The 18,066-nt window shown below is 37.2% G+C and overlaps 1 protein-coding gene across 2 annotated transcripts in view; it reads left to right on the top strand.

The window, feature by feature from the left end:
* Positions 1–18,066, top strand: part of MMS22L (MMS22 like, DNA repair protein) — an 89,254-nt gene that overhangs the window by 26,131 nt on the left and 45,057 nt on the right. For both annotated transcript variants that reach the window (XM_058836764.1, XM_058836765.1), the window contains 3 exons: positions 3,930–4,049; positions 4,459–4,679; positions 7,043–7,552. In XM_058836764.1, the coding sequence (XP_058692747.1) occupies positions 3,930–4,049; positions 4,459–4,679; positions 7,043–7,552 (851 nt within the window). The remainder of the gene's footprint in view (positions 1–3,929; positions 4,050–4,458; positions 4,680–7,042; positions 7,553–18,066) is intronic.

Below are 18,066 nucleotides of genomic sequence, written 5' to 3'. Positions count from 1 at the left end.
CAGTTTTTGATGCCTCTGTTAAAAAAATATTGAAGTGTAAACAGTTTAGAAAGGCAGCTAAGTGGCCACGTTCAGAAGACTTTCATATTGAGTCAGTCATGACACAGTAATATGAACCAAATATGTGTTTTAATTTCCAAAGGCAACCACTGTTGGAATTAAAACAAACCCTCATTTGCCAAAGACATGGCTGTAACTATTACCAACCATCTAAGGAACCATCTAGTTTATCTCCTTTTTTTATTTGTTCATTATTTTTTCTTGCATTATGGAGTTAGCTGCCTGAGGGAAGTGCTCCTTGGGGAGCATTAATTCCTGTATGTCTATGCGCAAGTGAATGTAGTACTTTATTAAAATACACATCCTGGTCCCTGTCTGCACAGCAGCCTTCTTGGCAGTGTCTAGGAAGTCGAATTCTTTTGCCAGTAGACTTGTCTGTCTCCTCTGTTGATCTGTCAGCTTCAAGTGGTCACTCCTACCTCTTATCTTATCCTTTTGCATCTCTTAAGTATTTTGGAGGCCAGAAAATGTAGTAATGAGAAGTGCAATGAGATATCAAGAAGTCCATAATGAAATGGAACGTGGAAAAGTGGGAAAAAGCAAAAGTGATAATAGTACTCTTTGAACAAACAGCAGGACAGAATTGATGTTACTGCCTATTAACACTTGGCATGACTTTGTTACTTAATCCTATCTGAGCCATCCTTTCCAGCCTATAGCCTGTTATGTACTAAAGATGCACAGAAATAGCTGTGCAAAATAAAAGAAATAATAGTGCTCAATTGCCTGTTTGCTAGAGAGGGCAGGAGTTGGGAGTTAAAAACTTCATTTTTATATATGGGTATAGGTATATGGGAACTTCAAAACTAATCACGTTTAGTACTGTGTTCATCAACCTCATAATCTTCTTGTGCTTGTTTTGTTACTCCTAATTTCCTTGTAGTTTGTAGACTGTACATGCTCAGAGGAATGTCAGTTTACACTGAATGGGAGGAAGTGAAGAACTCAAGTATGTGTAGTTTTGTGTGTTCAAAAGCATTTGAAAAAGGTGCAGAACATACATTTGTAAGGTAAATTGATAATCTCTCTCCTGCCAATGACTGTTAATTTCTCTTCATGTGTGCTTCAAATTCTATGCTGTGAAAAGATGCATCAGTAAGGCACTGTTGTAGCCATTGAGGGTAACAGAGCATCATGAAGCAGCTGAAGCTGGAGTGAGCTTTAACATCCATAGGACAGCTAAGTGTTGGGATACAGAAATGCCTAACCAGTGTTAATTCTGCAGCATTTTGCTAGTTTCAGTAATACTGTTGTGTTTAGCAGTCTACATGCAGGCGGTAGAGAGCCTAAGGCATGTTAATCCAGGATATGCTGGATTTTGGGTGTGAAGACCTCCAGAAGAAGGTGCTGCATGTCCAGGTGAAGGTGGTAGAGGGGTGCCACAATACCCTGTTCCAGACAGGAGCTCCTATAAGATTCAGTCTGCCTGCTGCTGAGCAAGAAAAACATGAAGGTGCCATTCCCCTTATGGGATCAATAGTGATGGGAAGCAAATCACCCTGTGAGAAGATGTGAGCAGTCATGGATAACTGGGCGAGTGTAGTGTGCTTCTTCCTTGGATACATCCTTTCAGCTTTAAGCAGTTGACCAACAGCTGAGTTCTTCGGCCACAAATCGATTTCTTTTTAAATTCTGGATGGATAAGAGTTGAAGAAAATTGCTCATGTGAAAAAACTCCCACTTCTACCACAAAAAAAAGGGCATTTTTGGGGAAACTAGTTGTATGAGGTGTTTCCTACCTTTTTTGTCATTTGAAATTCTCTTCCAAAAGAAGACAAAAAGCCGGTTTGCAATTATTTTTCTACTACAAAATGAAAATTGTTGTAGTAGTAGTAGTATTATCATAACTGTCTACTAGGAAACATCAAACTGACTAAATTTATGGGTTGTCAATATAAGAGGAATTTGTGTTTATGAAGTTTTATTGTGAGAATCAAAAGCCTTTTAGTTCGCAAAAACTAATAGCAGTCTGTCTTATTAGACTTCTCATTTTAGAAAATAAATGCTTTGTGCTGTTTCATTTCTGCCTCAATTTTGTTACACTTTCACTGCATTTTTTGTTTAATTCTACCTTAAGAGAGATAGAGAAGTATTTCTTGGGTTTCTAGGAAAACCAATTTTGTTACTACAGTAGGAGGTCATAAGAGAAAAATGTTATGTTTAGATAGTACTATCATTTTGATAGTATCAGGTGTTCTTCCCTTCTGTGATAAATTAAAATCTGACTACCCTCAAGAGTTCTGATAGTATTTCCAGCAGTGCAAGAGACCATTTTAAGCAAAAGAGCAATGAGAGAATCCATTAATCCCAGGGATATTTGAAGTCTGGATAACTCTTTCATATTAAATTTGAGATAAAGCCTTCAGTGCTATCTTGGTTTTTGAAACTGTTCTGAAACTATTGTTGGACAGATAAATAACAGTTCAAATTGAAGCTGCTTAACTGCTGTGTTTATTGTTGAATTAATTTAACTGAAGCAGTCATTGTTTGTTGAATTAGATCCTAAACATAACCCTAGACTCAAAATACAACTTCAAGATTAAGCATTCCCTTTCTGAATGGTGTGTATTTTGGTTTTGTGGTTTGTTGTTGCTTTTGTTTTGGTTTTTTACATCCTTGTAACTGGATAGATCCCCCTAGAGAAATAGGTATGTTCAGCTGCAGGTTTTTGTTTTACATCAAGATTCCTACTTTTATTCATTAAAAAAAAATAGCTGCTGATCTGTCCTTGTTTTTCATGCAAGATTGTTATTTTTTTGGGAAGTCTATTGAATTAATATGTCATTAATTAAAAACAATACTTGAGTATCACCTTTCATTTGTAGGTATTTTTACTGCATTTGAAATACTATTCTGTATATTTTTAATGAGTCTTTACTGGAAAGTTATTTTCCTATTTCATTGGGTTTTGTATCTTACACATAATGTCTTGAATATATAATTTTCAATGACTGCTGAAAATGCCTTTTCAATTTTCAAATTGTTTTAGAAATGTACAACTTTATAAGCCATTTGCCCTACATTAATTGTTCATGAGAAGAGAAGGCAGACATTGTTAGGAGTTATTGTAGGTGATTGTAGAATTGTTTGCAGTGTTGTGAAAAAGTGTAGCGAGTCAAGTTTTCCACATGAATGTATAGCCAGGTAGCGGCAAGTTAATGAGTGAGACTCGTTTGTGTGGCATTAAAAATGGGGGAAAAAAGCCACTCCAAAACATAGTGAGTCATAAGAAGTAGCACTGTGAGTATGTCGTAGAATCACGGAATGGTTTGGTTTGAAAAGGACCATGAAGATCATCTGCTTCCCACACCTCTCCCATGGGGTAGAGGCGTTAGACTTACACATGTAAGTCTACTCTTAAGACAGCTGCACACAAGTTGGTCCATTAAACCACTTCTGCAGGCAGTGGAGACAAAGCCCTTACAGGAATTACCATCCTGAAGTAGATGCCTAAAACAGGCTGGGTTAAACACATAATTTTAGTCAGAGCATGGGGTTCTTAATATCTTACCTCCCATGAAAGTTCAGGTTTGTTGTTACCAGAAGCTGGATGAGAAGAATTCCACTTTCATTATCCCACAATTGCAACCTCAGTGCTTCACTGTGTTCAAGTTAGTTGCTATTTTCTATTTTCTTTCTTATGAACCTTTTGAAAAGTCATCCAGCCTAAATAATTCTGGGATGAACCAGCATTGGCTGATTTGCAGGGTACAATTGTCAGCTTTTATCTTCAAGTTCATTGCTTGTATTAGCAAATTAGTTTACTCAACAGTATATAATTAAAAATATTTTTTATATTAGGAAGTTACTTTGAATAGTATGGTAGTACTGGTTTTATGTATCCTACAAATAACTTCTTACTTTTCAAGACTGGTGTGTTAGAGGAACACTTACGAATGCATCTTCAGTGCTGTTTGACTTTGTGCAGTTTCTGGGATTTGAACCTATCTATTGTCACCATACTCTGGGATTATTACAGCAAGAATCTGGTAAGTAGATGAATATATGAAAATGTAGAATTGCATGTAAACAGTCCTTGATTTTGCCAATTGATTCTGATTTTCCTGTAGCCAAGCTTCATTACTGTACTTCCATAAAACTACCTAGTCAATAGAAGTATCCTTAAATTTGCTATGTTTGTTTAATGAAATAATTTTTAAATTTGTTATGATCCATTACATTATGAATTTATGGAATATGATAATATATTTTAAGTCTTATTTTTCATCAGGACTGCTCAGTTTAAGATCTTTGCATGCACTTGCAATGCATTTTTATTGTTTTAGCTGTGGTAGGAACATATCCTTTTGTTCCTGTGAAGGAATGCATCTTACTGCCTTTGTAATATTTGCATTTATTGTTATTTATAATATTTTCTGTTTTCATCTATTCTTTTAGAACAGCTGCTTTACTGTTCCTTGGCTTGGTCTGAAGGATCTGGCAAATATTAGTAAAACTTCTTTGTCAATGCTTGAGTTGGTGAAACGCTGCTGCTTTGAACAGCAGATCCCTTCTCTGTACAACTCCAGCAACAGTTACTTCATTTTCCTCAGCATTTTGGCACGGATTATGAAAGAAGGAAACAATGGTGTGCACCCTTGGAAACAAATTAAAGGACGGTATGGATGCTATTTAGTTTGTGCCATTATGTAACAAGTGTAGTGGGTCAGGGCCCACATGCAAGAAGGGGGCACTCTGCTCATGACAGAGAGGGTGAGGGATCCAGGGTGACTCATAATTTGAAAAAATCACTTGTTCCCTGAAGTTTCTGTTGCCAGCTGAGACTGTAACTGGGTCCAATAATCACCTTGGCATCTGCAGCAATTTACCTCGTCCCACCGGCCAGGAATTTGGTAGACTGGCAACCAGTGCAGTGGTACAATCCAGTTGCCAGACAGATAATGTAATTAAAGCACAGAAATTGTGTTTGAGCTGCATGTAAGCCATGTGTTGTTCAAGAACACGCAGACTGGCACTTGCTAGACCTGCATTTTTATTTAAATATGTTATTTCTTTTCAGTGGTTTTCAAAATTTCTCATAATATTTTTGGGAGGATTTTTTTCACTTAATTTTGAAACATACTAATTAAGGACAGTCAGTCATTATACAAAAAAACATAAAATATATATGCTCTAAATGAAACTCTTGACGTTTTAGATTCTTACTGAATCCTTGAGACTTTTCTTATAGTAATGAGATAGCACTTGTAATGATTAGTACAGACTTGTTAACTTTTTTCATTAGAGAAAACAGAAATACTTTTGGTTTAGTGTTCTGAGTTTTTTAAAAAAGATTTTATTAAGTATTAATATAATTAATTAAAACTTTATTAAGCATTAGTAAGATGCTCAAGTACGTAAGTAACAATCATAAAAAAATGCCCATGTGTATACATACAAAGTTGTGATGTTTTTCTTCCAGGAAAGAAGGGTTATCTTGACTATCAGAAAAGATCAGCATCCCTAGTGTCTATGTACACTTCAGAAGTTGTTACAGTGTAAAGTTTGGGTTTATAAATCACTGCAACTATATAGGAAAAAAATACATTGTTGGATTCTTTAGCAGTGTCTTGCTTTATTTTAAAATTTTAGTTAGCCAACTCTGTTCTTACTGAAATGGAATTATACTTACATTTTTGTGCTCTTATAGCTTCTTACTTTCCCTAATTTAAGAGGGGGAATAATAACACGGCACACAGTGCATCTGTCTGCTCAAACAGTTTTCTTCATTTCTACCTTGAAAAAATCAATTACACAAGTAGCAAAATTTAACAGCCTACAGCTATGATTTTTGGGATGAACTCTGTTTTTAGCAGCTAACCAAGCATTAATTGATGCATGAAAAACATAAATGCCTGTCAGTAGTAATTTACTACTAAGCAACATTAATTGGATTTGCTGTAATTTTTGGTGGCTAGATTTGATAACCTCAACACCACTTCCAACTATTTTCCAGGTGACAGAATAGGAAAACAGCACTTACGGATGTTTAACTAGTTTAGGTGGAACTTATTTTAAATTAAAGGTGAAGGATATACCCAAAGTTTTCAAGATAAAAATCAAAAAGTTATGCCATTTTCATCTTATTCTCTGTTCTAAGAATGGTGATTTTTAAATAAAAGTCCACATCCAAGCAAAGGTCCCAAAAAAGATCTCTTTGTATACGCTTTTTCCTTTTTGTCAACCACTTTAAAGTTTCAAAGTCACAGTACTTGTCACCATCAGCTGTGTATCACTTCTTGAGCATTCTCCTGTAAGCAATGCAGATAAAGTTTCTTAACATCTTCCTGCCTGGAGAGAGGTTTCTTGTCCAAATGCCTCAGTTTCTCTGTTTTCTTTCAAACCTGTCCATACCATAGGCACGCAGGACAAATTGATACACACTTTGGCAAAGCACTGTGGGAAAAATGGAATTTTCCATCAGAAATCTTCCTTTTACTGCAGTGGTGGTTTGGTAGGTGAGACTTTGATCACTGCAGCTGCAGCACTGTAACATAATAGCAGAAACCAGTAGCTGGTTTCCATGTGGAAATGGGAAGAAGTTGGTGTACAGGAATGCCTTGCTGTTGCAAAGAGATGCCACTTGACAGCTTCCTTTCCTAGGAGCCCTCATGGGCTAAACTTGATTGCTTTGAAGGCACAGTAGAGGACATCCATCACAGACAGAATAGAGAGTCTACTCATAACATTGTGCTCAGCTTGGTAGTAGAGGTTGGATAAGGGGGAAGGGTTAGGCTGCACCTCTGATTGGAAACGACGTGTGTTTTAAATCAAAAGCAGAAAAACTGAAAGAGCATGTTTGTTCCAGTAGCTATAAGAGTAATGAGAAAAAATAGTTTTTAAAATTTAAGGGTTACTGGAAGCAGATAACTGTAAACTAAAAGTATGAAAATACAATTTCAGTCACTCAAGAAGACAGAAAATTGCATGCTTTAAGAAACTTCCTCTTTCCTGAGTTTTTTTCTTTGTTTTTCTAATGTAGAATTTATTCCAAGTTCCATCGGAAAAGAATGCAGGAGCTGACAGAAGTGGGGCTGCAGAACTTTTTTAACCTGTTCCTCATGCTGGCAACTGTTGCAGAGACAGAAGATATAGTGAGTCGGGTGTTGGATCTTTTGGATTTCCTGACTCCCTCCTCCATCACCACGTCTCGAAGAGCTCTCATCTGGAGAGGTCATTTTGCTTTCCTTTTAATTTATGTTGAGAAGAATATGGACATTAGTGTTCTGGCTGAGAAAATCTCAAATGCTTTCCGTGAGAAGGCAAAGGAATTTTTAGTAACCAAAAATGACTACACACAGAGACAAAATCTCTGGACTCTGCTATCAACCTATATTGATGGTGTCCAAGAAGTGTTTGAGACCAGCTGCTACTTGAGCCTTTCTGAAGAAAAGCTGCTAAATGATGGCTTTACTATGCTGCTGCCTGCATGTAGAGGAGCTGAGCTGAGCATGGTCCTGAATTTTCTTCAGGTTGTTCTAGCCAGACTTCGGTAAGTTATTTAGTTAAGTTGTGGATATAGACTGGCATTTTGTTTTTGAGGTTAAAATAGTTCCTATGAGTTTTTTTACCAAAATTGGGTAAATGGAAAGAGTAATCTCTGAAGGGCTGTGAATGATACGTTAAATTTCAAAATCCACCAATACTTCAGTGCATTTAAAATTTTTGAAATATTTCTTTATTTCAGGAGATTAGGTTTGACATCCTGATGTTTTGTTATGAATTACTGTCTCTTAAGAAAGTCATCCAGTTGCTTCTATTTCAGGCAATATCATCTTTGGTACAGAAAGCTTGGAAATCATTGTCTGTGTTAATTACATTAATTGGGGAGGTGGTTTGTTTTTTTTTGTCTCTTCACTTAATGTATTCTGTTTTTCAGACTTTGCATTCTTTTTTTTTTCTCTTTCACCAAGGTTGCATTCAAATACTAGAGTTATGGAGATTTAAATGCTTGTCTGGGGTTCGATAGAAAGGAAGGAAATAATATTTTACCACTTTCAAGCAGATTTGCTTTGATGTACTAGTTCATTCTTCAGCATCCACAGTGCCCTTCAATAAACATATTTTTTTTGTCTACTGATGCCTTTGAGAAGCAGTCCTCCAGTTTGAAGCCCAAACTGCTTTTTTTTTCATAAGATATTAAGAGGCAGCTATTGATCTGCCATTACTTCAAATGTGCAAGACTGAAATATGTGTAAAGAGCTGTGGAAGAGTGCATAATAGGAATATTGAGGCCCATATGCAAGATCTCTCTTTAACTAGGTTCTTTGTTTTTGTCTAGTAGTTTGACTGCAGCTGTCAATAGCTTATAGATCCAAAGACAACTGTTTTTCAGGCAGTCTTTTGAAAAGAGATGAAGCACAAAACTAAGTTTAGTTGATTTATTATTTATTATTTCAGTTCAACCGAATGTATTTCCTGGAATAAATTGGAGACTTCAAAAATACTTTGACATTTTCTCTATTAGCTAATTCACTGCATTTGTTGTGTTGTTTTTAAAGATGAAATAGGGATAAATTTGAGACTGGTGAAAAAATTGGCTATTTTGTAATTTGGCATTATTTTTTAAGCTTTCCAGGACTGGGGGGTTATGTGGCCCTTTTGTAACATGTCCACAGAGGGCATGGAAGTTCAATCTAGGCTTCTCAGGTCATTACAGACAAGGTACAGGACAGTATTACTATGTTTTTTTACAAAAAGTAGTTCTGCTGAAATATTTGAATTACCAATATGCTCAAATAGTAATTGGTATGAGAGAGATTTTTAGAGCCTTGCCTGTAACAGTTCTTTCAGTTTCTGTATTTATACATTTGGTTACTGTCACCAGCCTATTTTTCCCATCTACAGAGGAAGTAAATTCCTCAACACTTACAAAACACTTTCATCTTCAGGAAGCATGGAACAGGAAAATGTTGGTGTTTTTCCTGCTTTGACGGACTCACTGAAAATAGTCTGTCCTCTATTGCCATGCAAATAAAACAATACTAAAACCATTTTTTTGGTTCAGAAGATATGGATGACTTTGTGCTAACCAAATCCTAAAATGTTACTGAATTGAACAGACTGATAAGGCCTTGTCTGTTTTCAAATTCAGAAAAGGATGAAATGCTTGTTTTTAAAATCCAAACTGATACAAGACAGTAGGTCTTTGATAAATGTAATTTACTGTACACTGCACTCTTAATAATTTTATGAGTGTATGACAGGGAATTTACAAGTAGGAAGGAAGTGAGATCACTGATTAAAGGGACAGGCAGCTCCCTCTAGGCTGTTAGGAAAGAATAACTTCATGTGTTACTTTCCGCTAACCCAAGATGATGGCTCACAGGAGCATTCTTTATTGCTGATTAAGTAGCATTATGAAAATACTGACTTGGTTGTGTTAACTAAGTGCCTCAATATTTAAAGCTTAAAATGTCAAATAGTTTTAGCAGTCCCCTTTAACATATCTTGTTGGATTGCTGGAATCTCATTCCAGGTTTCCCAGTTGTTTTTATTTGAGAATACTGTAAAAATTCTAGTCTTTCATTGTCAGAGTGAGGTGTAGCCAAAAGCTCTTCTTTAATTATAGCTATTCATGCTGCTGTGGTTAAGGGTCTGTCAGCATTTCCATTATAAACCTTTATTTTCAAGGGTTTGCAGCATAGCAGTGAAAACTTGCTCTGGGCTAAAACTTGGCATACAAGGATTTGAAAGTGCACTTGTTTTCTTTCTTTCTTTTTCTTAAAAGACATCTGAAAACAGACTCCCACCTTCACTATTTTTACACTACTGTGTTTTAAGATAACCCTTTCCAGCTGCTTCTTATATTTTTCTTGTCTGTTAGAAAAGTACTGGTAGCTTTTGATTGTTGTATTTACCTATGGTTAGATTATTTTAAATAAGGTTTCTTAAACCGCTTTTTTATTGGTTGTTACCATTACGATTATTTTGGGATCCATATATTTAAATAAAACTATGTCTTGGCAGGAGAACTCATTTTTATCAGTTTTTGATCCGTGGTGAGTGGGTAATTGGAATCAAGATGCTACTTGCTGGCACTTGCAAGTATTTGATCTTCATAGTAAGATGCACTGTGAAGTGTGAGATTGTATTTTAATACTGTCTCCTTTTAAAAAGCATGTAAAATAAATAGTAAATAATCAAGAAACTCCCCTAAATCAAAACTAGAAGTGCTTTCTTCCTATATTTACCTATTCTGCTTCTAGCTCAGACTTTAGTTTTTCCTTTTTTTTTTCTGTTTTTAAACAATGGTTTTATTTTTATTTTATTTTTCTTTTACTGAAAGGTAAATGCAGGATGTTTGCCCATGTGTGCTTTCATTTGCTCCAAATCTCTAGCACTATCTGTCTGTCATCTGAGTACCTTATTGGCACAAAAAGAAGCCCTGGGTTAATAAAAATACAGGCATTAAATGGCTTTGACAGAACTTGCTGTAAAAATGGATGCAAGATTCAGAGAAATCGGCTGTAGGTGCTGGCATTGCAATATGTTATTCCGAAAGGAAGTGTTTGAAACATGCTAAAATGTCTTGTATTGTAATGGGGTATTGCTTTGACATGAGCTTTCTCTTACTATTGTCATCCTGGCATTTGGGTTTTGTTGAGTCTTAGCACAGAGTTAGAGGACTATAAAATGTGAGTACGTGTCCAGGTATAAAATCACTGCTGTGCTCCAAAGATCTTTGCATAGTTCCAAGGAGACTTGGTACTGATTCCCATAGGAGAGATGAGACGTACCCCAACCATGATAAATGATAATTTTACTTTGAAAACAGTTCTTGTGCATTTGTGCCCCTTTTTACTTTTTTGCTAATTTTTTGAAAATTTTAGTGTGTAAATTTCATAAGCTCTTACAGCAATATTGACCAAGTAAACCTGTCTCTAGTAGAAAGTTACATTAATAATTGGGCCACGAGTAGCAGGAGAACTGGATGTTTCTATCTGTTTGAGTGTGTTTAGCCTTGAGGTTGTGAGAGAAACCACAATAGGACTGGATTATCCAGTATATCTTTGCTATGGAAATGTACAGTCATTTGTAATTTTTTTTTTTTTGAATTATACTTGCCATCAAAACAGCCTGTGGGAAGCTTTTTTGAGACCAACAGAAGCATCTCTCCCCCTTTCTGTTACTGTGTAAGTTAGTAGATAAGCTCAGGAGTAGAATAGAGAGGTCCTCCCTCCTTATTTTCTTCCCCCTCAGGGGTTATAGTGTTAGTCTTTGTAAAGTCTTTTTTCTGATGTTGAGCTGCTGAAAACTGTATTCAGAAGAGTTTGGAAGATCATGAGTCTTCGCTTACCCATCCCATCCTGTGAGGATATTTAGAGCTACCAGCTGTGATGTCCAGATAAGCACAGAAGGCAACTCTGTGACTAAGCCCCTGAACTGAGGGTCAGAAGATGTTAGTTTAGCTCTAAGATCTCCCAGTCTTAATGAATGACCACTAAAAGGCGCTGTGAACTTTGTTCACCGGTGTGAAAAAATGGAAATAAATCCTTTCTTTTTCACTTTACAGCAAATACCTTATGCTTGGGGAACAAGCATGCCTTGCTATGCTAACCTGACCTATCTTTTAAAAAAAAAAAGTATTTTTTAAAAAGTATTTTTTTTTTAAATATTTTTTACTGTTTTTTCTAAAGTTCAGGTATTCCATTAACAAAACTGGTATTTAAATAAATGTAATGAAAATCTAGTCTCTAAACACTCTAATGCAGGAGACGCAAGCACCGCTTTAGAAGTTTTGAGATGTTTCCTATGTATAAATCCCTAAAAACAATCTGTTACCACCTTTTGAGGGAATACAATGTTATTGTATTCTTAGCTACAGTTGTTGCCTTAAGATGTGGCTCTGGTAATTAACGTTGAATTTTCTTTTATTTTTCTTACTTTGTGGGATTTGAGGGGTTTTTTTTGGCTTTTATTGGAGACTAAAATAATGTTTTACAAATTTTTCCCTTATATTCTGACCTTCAAAGTTGACTAGCAGAAACTAATGTGTGTTTTGATTGTTTCTTCTCTGTTCTGAGAATATTACTTTGTAAAGAAATGAAATGAGACAACAGCATGCACTGGAAATGTGTACCTAAATGTGTTTTGGGGCTTGTCTGGTTTGGAGTAGAGGAGACTGAGGTGTGACCCCAGCACTCACTACAGATTGCTCAGAAGGGGAAGTGGTGAGGAAAGTGCTGAGCTCTTCTCCCTGGGCTCCGCTAGTAGGACATGTGGCAGTGGTTCAAACCTGCACCAGGGGAGGCTTAGACCAGACATTAGGAAGCATTTCTTTAGTGAGAGAATGGTCAAGCACTGGAACAAACTTTCTAGAGAGGTGGTTGTTAGCCCAATCCTGTCAATGTTTAGGAGGCAATTGGAAAATGCCCTTAATAATTTGCTTTAGCACTTGATCAGCTCTGAATTACTTAGGCAGTTGGACTAGATGGTCATTCTACATCCCATCTTACTGCAATATTCTATTCTGCTGTTCTGTTCTAGAATCACTTTTGACTAAACTGAAGCATTAAAAGCTATCAAAAAACCTTCTAATTGTTGATGCCCAAAAAAAGTCTGTCTTGGTAGACACCCAAAGCTAAAGAAACTCACTCAAGTCTAGTACTCTGAAGTGAATCATGAAGATACATAGTTCAATCCCCTGTGCTGTGGATGGAAACACTTTTTGTGTTCCATTGTATCCATTTTATCTTCCAAAAATTAATCCACATAAACTTTCTGTAGCCTCCCTGACAACAGTACAAGGCTTCTGTTGTGAAACAGTAAATCCATGAAAAAAAAAGAGCAAAATCATATCCAGGTGTACTGAGAACCTGCTGCTTGGGACCCTGCAGTTGTTTAGAGAAATACGTGCTCCCTGAAGGACATAAAGCACAGATTTGTTTTCTGATGGAAGTGCCTCACTTCTGAAACTATTTTCCCTAAATTAACTTTCCTCTCAGTTTTCATTTTATTTTTCACATGAGGTGTGAGAATGGCTTTTCATATAGGGTGGGGTTTTTTTGTTGTGGATGTTTAACAAAAGAAATATTTTTGCCAATAAAATCCTTATATGCAAGTACCCTTCTAATATCTTAATTTTGATTGTTTCTTCATTACCTTACAAGATCTATATTTCTTCTCTCTTTAGGATATCTCATGTCAGATTTAAGGCTTATTTAAAATGAACAGAAAGCTGAAGCAATTTTCTTTATTCCATTTCAGTCTCCTAAGGCCTATTTCCCCCTGGTGAGCTCATAGCAACAGGGGGGTTTAAGGGAATTCAGCTTTCTGCAAATTAATGTCTCACATCATGAAAATTCAGGACCTTTTTTTTTTCTATGTCTTGAAAAAGTAATACAGTGAGTGCGAGTATTATTTCTTGCCAGCGGGTGGAAGATGAATGATTTTGTCACAGTTTTACTGCTTGATGAGCAGTGTCCTGAGGGTCAGGCTTAAGTCTGTGTCACTATGCTGCTCATTACTCTTGAGCTAAATAAGGGCTGATTGGATCTAAATTGCCTAGCACATGGGCCGCAGATGAGCTCAGTGAGTAGGGGATGACCTGCTATTCAGGCTGGGAGTAACCCCGGTGTGCAAATGCTGCATTAGAACACCGTGGGAGAATGAGAGGCTACCGACCGCTGCCAGCAAAAGAAATCGAAATGTAAAAACTCTTTGATGCTGCAATGTTAGAATTTGAAATGTAGGAAGTGACAGGTTGATGGTACTTATCAGCTTTGGCTGGATTAGAGAACAGTGTCATCTTGCTTATATAATGACAGAAGAATGAAGCCCGCTCCCCAGTACTTTGCGGTGCGGAGCTGCTGCTGGCAGAGCCAATGCTGCCTCCTACTGACAGCCTGCGCGGGAGGATGGAGGGAGCCACGGGGCGCTGGCTCCGGGCCGAGAGCTCGGCCGCCCTGCCTGCCCAGCTGTGCTCGGCCTTTCTGGGCTCTCAGCAGAGAATCAGAAACCTGACTGATTAAATAGCAAGTGTACATTTTGGGACAACGACAAGCCGCTGTCTCGGATGTGTCAAGAATGTTTAGACGAGTCAATTATGTGCACTGAACCAGGCACATCTGGCTCTGCTTCACCCAGAATATTTCCCTTTGCGCTCTTGTCTCCATTTCTAGCCCCTGAGATGGGAGTTGATATCTCTGGAGAGGGGAATTAATTTGTGCCTATGTGTTTTAAAGAAAGTTGACCTTTAAAGTGGAGGAAAAAATCTGAACCAACTCCAAGGAGAATCCTTATGCTAACCAAACAGATAAATGTGCTTGTCTTAATGGAGGGAAATGAAGAGCAAGGAAAGCCCTGCTGGATGCTGGACACAACACAGATTGAAGCACTCTGTGCAGTTCTGAGAGATTCCGTTCAGTGGTTCAGTAGAACAAGCTTTTGGGTTTTGTTCTTGCCCCACCATCACTCATACTTGAGAAATTGGGTAATAGCTACAGTGATGAGAAATAGCCACTTGCTTCATTTTTTCCAAATTTGTTTCAGATTCTGTTACTGACAGCTGTAACCTACTAGCACCAACATTTCCTACCAACTTCTGGGGCTGTCTAATCAACGAAAACAATTTGGTGTGCTCTCTTGAAAGCAATGACCAAGTGAAGAGAAGGGGTGAATCTCAATACATTGTGTTTTCTGTTTACTCTTTAGTGCTTTTCTGTTTTCTGGATATATACGGTTTGATTCTTCATCCCCTAGGATGCTTTTGCTTATGACTGAATTTCTTCTTGGACATAAACAACTTCTAGTGTACTCATTCCTAGGTTTTCTAACCCTAATAAACCCTAATAAAAAAACCAAAAAAAAAACCAAAAAACATCTGCCTTAAAAGTATAAACATTTTTCCTGTAAAATGGTGTGAGTCTATCGGAATGAGAGAGAAAATTTTCATTAAAATGGTAGTGTAAGCTTCAGTGCTACTTGTATAATCTTAGTATTATCAGTATTTAATGGCATTTGTTCAAATCACTGAAAATGAAGAACTGTTTAGCGCAAGTAGATGTAGTAGATGAAAAAAATTTAAGGTTTGAGATTGTATGTAGCCAGAAATTAGAGGGTATTTGTGTTCAAATGGAAAACAATACCAGAATTTCAAATTACTTTGATATTTTGAAATAAATTACCATCAACAGGAGGAAATAGTGAAGGCCAAGTGCTGAAATTAGGAAGAACACCTGGAAAGATAACATGAAATGCTTGACTTGCAGCCATATTGCCAAAGTATGGGAAGATGAGAGAAACAGAGGATCTCCACATCTGGTGTTGTTTGAAGTGAGGTAGCTGCCATTGCTGTTACCCCATTTCTGCCCTTGCTTGTAGACTTGGCTGCCTGCTCAGCACAGATTCCTGAAGGGTCCAGTATTGTCCCTAAACTAGCACTGTTGCCGCCTAGTGCAGGGGGAAAAACTGGAATTGTTTGTGAGTTGGAACTGTTAAGTGGATTCCCTTGTATCTTACAATGAGTGGGAAGTGAATCTGATACTTACACTTTCACCTCAGTTTATAGGATGTTTACTTATGTGAGTTTCTAAGACCATAGTATCTGCAGGAAAATCTGAAATTTTAATGAAATTTATTGACTAACTTTTAACAGTGACTTTTTTATGCACACAGCCTGTATGGTATTACAAAACAGAGCCTAATGTGATTCTGCTTTAGGAGAAAACAAAAAAAAAATAAAATTCTATTTTGTTGTGAAGTGTGTTAATAAAACTCCTGCCAATGAGAAGAGCTGCTTATTCTGTCTTTAGCTGCAGTGTTCTGTGTGCAGTTGTGGATATGTTATTTTATGAAATATTTATGAATAAATTTAAAATTGGAGAGAGTCACAAATTAATGACTAGAGTAGGCAGTTTGTGTAAGTTTGATGGAAGTGATTTCAGCTAGGAAGAGTTGAGGGGAGACATGCTAGAAGTTACTCAGTTACAGGTTTTCTGCTGTTCTTCATGCTAGTGAAAACAAAATTGGTTATTTTTGGACAGAAGTTTAAAGTGGTTATTTGGATTAGGCTGCAAATGTAGCACTCTTGCAGTCTTCAAGGGAGACTTGTGGAATAAAACTTACTTAAATTCTTTGTTTAGAGCTTTTTTCACTTTCCCTGCTCTGTTGGGGGAGAAAAATTGAACCTATTTAGTGCTGCTGTAGCCTACTTGTTGGAATTTCTGGGGTGGGAGTGTAAAGATGGCTTCTACTGGACACACTGGACAGTGACCCCGCTGAAAAAGGTGATGGGTTTTTGGAGGTTTTGTGTTCGAGTCTTGAAATCTGTCTGGAAAATCACTTTGCAAATGCTTTTTTAGGCATTGATACGGGGCATGTAAATGTGCGTTGCTATGTTTTATTTGGCTTGGAGCAAGTCCAAGTGTCACTAATTGCCAGTGGCTAAATGCTCCAGCTTTCCTTACAGTGGCACTAAAAAAGGGATAGTGAAAATGTGTCTAATGGGAAATGAGCCCAAAATAGGCCACCATATATATATCCTCCCTAAAAACAATCTGGAAAGAGGAAAGCATACTCTGGAGCGTGTTCATTGTGTATCATCTCAGGGTCTTGTGGGGGCCTCTTCCTAACATTGTTTTTTTTGGGAGGAATTTAAAAAAAAAGGTAAAAGCAGTTTGTGGTTTACTTAGTTGTTTGATAAGGTGAAGGTACTATCTACTCCCTCTTTCACAACCAGAAGGCCCTGTTTATCTCTAATCGGGGTTAATTAAAGCCTGAGGCCAATACTGAGCCCCTGCCAAGGCAGTAAGGTACAAACATAATCCAGGCTGCAGCCCCTCACTGTAGGGAAGGGGGAGGTAACCATGGGCTTGTCACAGGCTCTGATAATGCAGATATGCTAATGCTTCTGAAAATACAGGAGTAAACTTATTTTTGGTCAGATAGTTCTGTTCATTCAATCATTTCTGGCTGTTATCAAAGAGTTGTATGAAGTGTCTGGTTTAATGTGCGCGCTTGCAAATCTATGTGAAAAGACAGAAAGCTCCTGGTTCTCTCTGTGCAGTGCAGGGGCTGCACAGGCAGCCACAGCAGCCATTATGCACGCAGCAGGAGCATCCTGCTGCCAGGGATGTGTCAACCTTTACTGAGGGGCAGGAGAAGGGAAGAACAGCCAAGTACAGATGTGCTTGCCAGGGCAATGAGTTTTCCTTCTACTGCTTTTTGCAGTCTTGTTTTCCTTACAAAAAGTCAACCACGAGAATAAAACTGGCTATTTTCATTGATACTCGTTTATTTTTCTGGACAGAAATTTATTGTTTAGCTATTGGAGATGTGCCTTTGGAAATACTTCAGTAAGTGTTCCACGTATGTACCTATTAAAAATATTTTAGAGCTGCTAAAGATTTTCTCCCAGGGAATGCCTCTGATTCACACCACACCTATTTATATTAAAGGGTATTCTACAGCAGCTTGAATTGATGAGGAAAAACTGTGTATTTGTCCAGTGTATTACATTTACGTGGACTTTGGCATTAGGTGCAAAATGACATCAGAAAAAGTAATGTACTGTGATCATCTCTTAAATAATAATTAACTGTAACACAGCCATGATCATCTAAACATCATAGGGAGAGGGAATATATTCAGGCAATCAAGAGATTTTACAATAAAATTATTAGGCACTGGGGAGATGTGACCCTGTTTAGGGTAACAGGGAGCTGTGGTTAATTGATGCTAGGATAATCAGATTTTTGCTGTTTTATTGTTCTGGGACCCTAGGCTTTGCAGGAATATGTGTGCATGCACTTAGAAACAAAAGAAACCCTGAGTATATGAAATTATAAGCCTGAAAGTGTATCTTTAAGCTATGCTTACCTTATCATGCCTTGCTGTACTGAATTACTGGTATGATTATAAGTGTTGAGAAATCATCTATATTGTCTGTAAATCATCCTCATTTTACATCACAGGGAAAAGTCAATATGTCTTGATTCCGATTAGTTTGTAAAGGTATCTATTTTCCTGAGACATGAAAAATGACTAGCTTTTTCCAAGTCAAAC

Source organism: Poecile atricapillus, chromosome 3 (assembly GCF_030490865.1).
Source record: "Poecile atricapillus isolate bPoeAtr1 chromosome 3, bPoeAtr1.hap1, whole genome shotgun sequence".
NCBI classification, from domain to species: Eukaryota; Metazoa; Chordata; class Aves; order Passeriformes; family Paridae; genus Poecile; species Poecile atricapillus.
The sequence above is the reverse complement of the archived record's forward strand: the minus strand, read 5'-3'. Positions and strand labels throughout refer to the sequence as shown.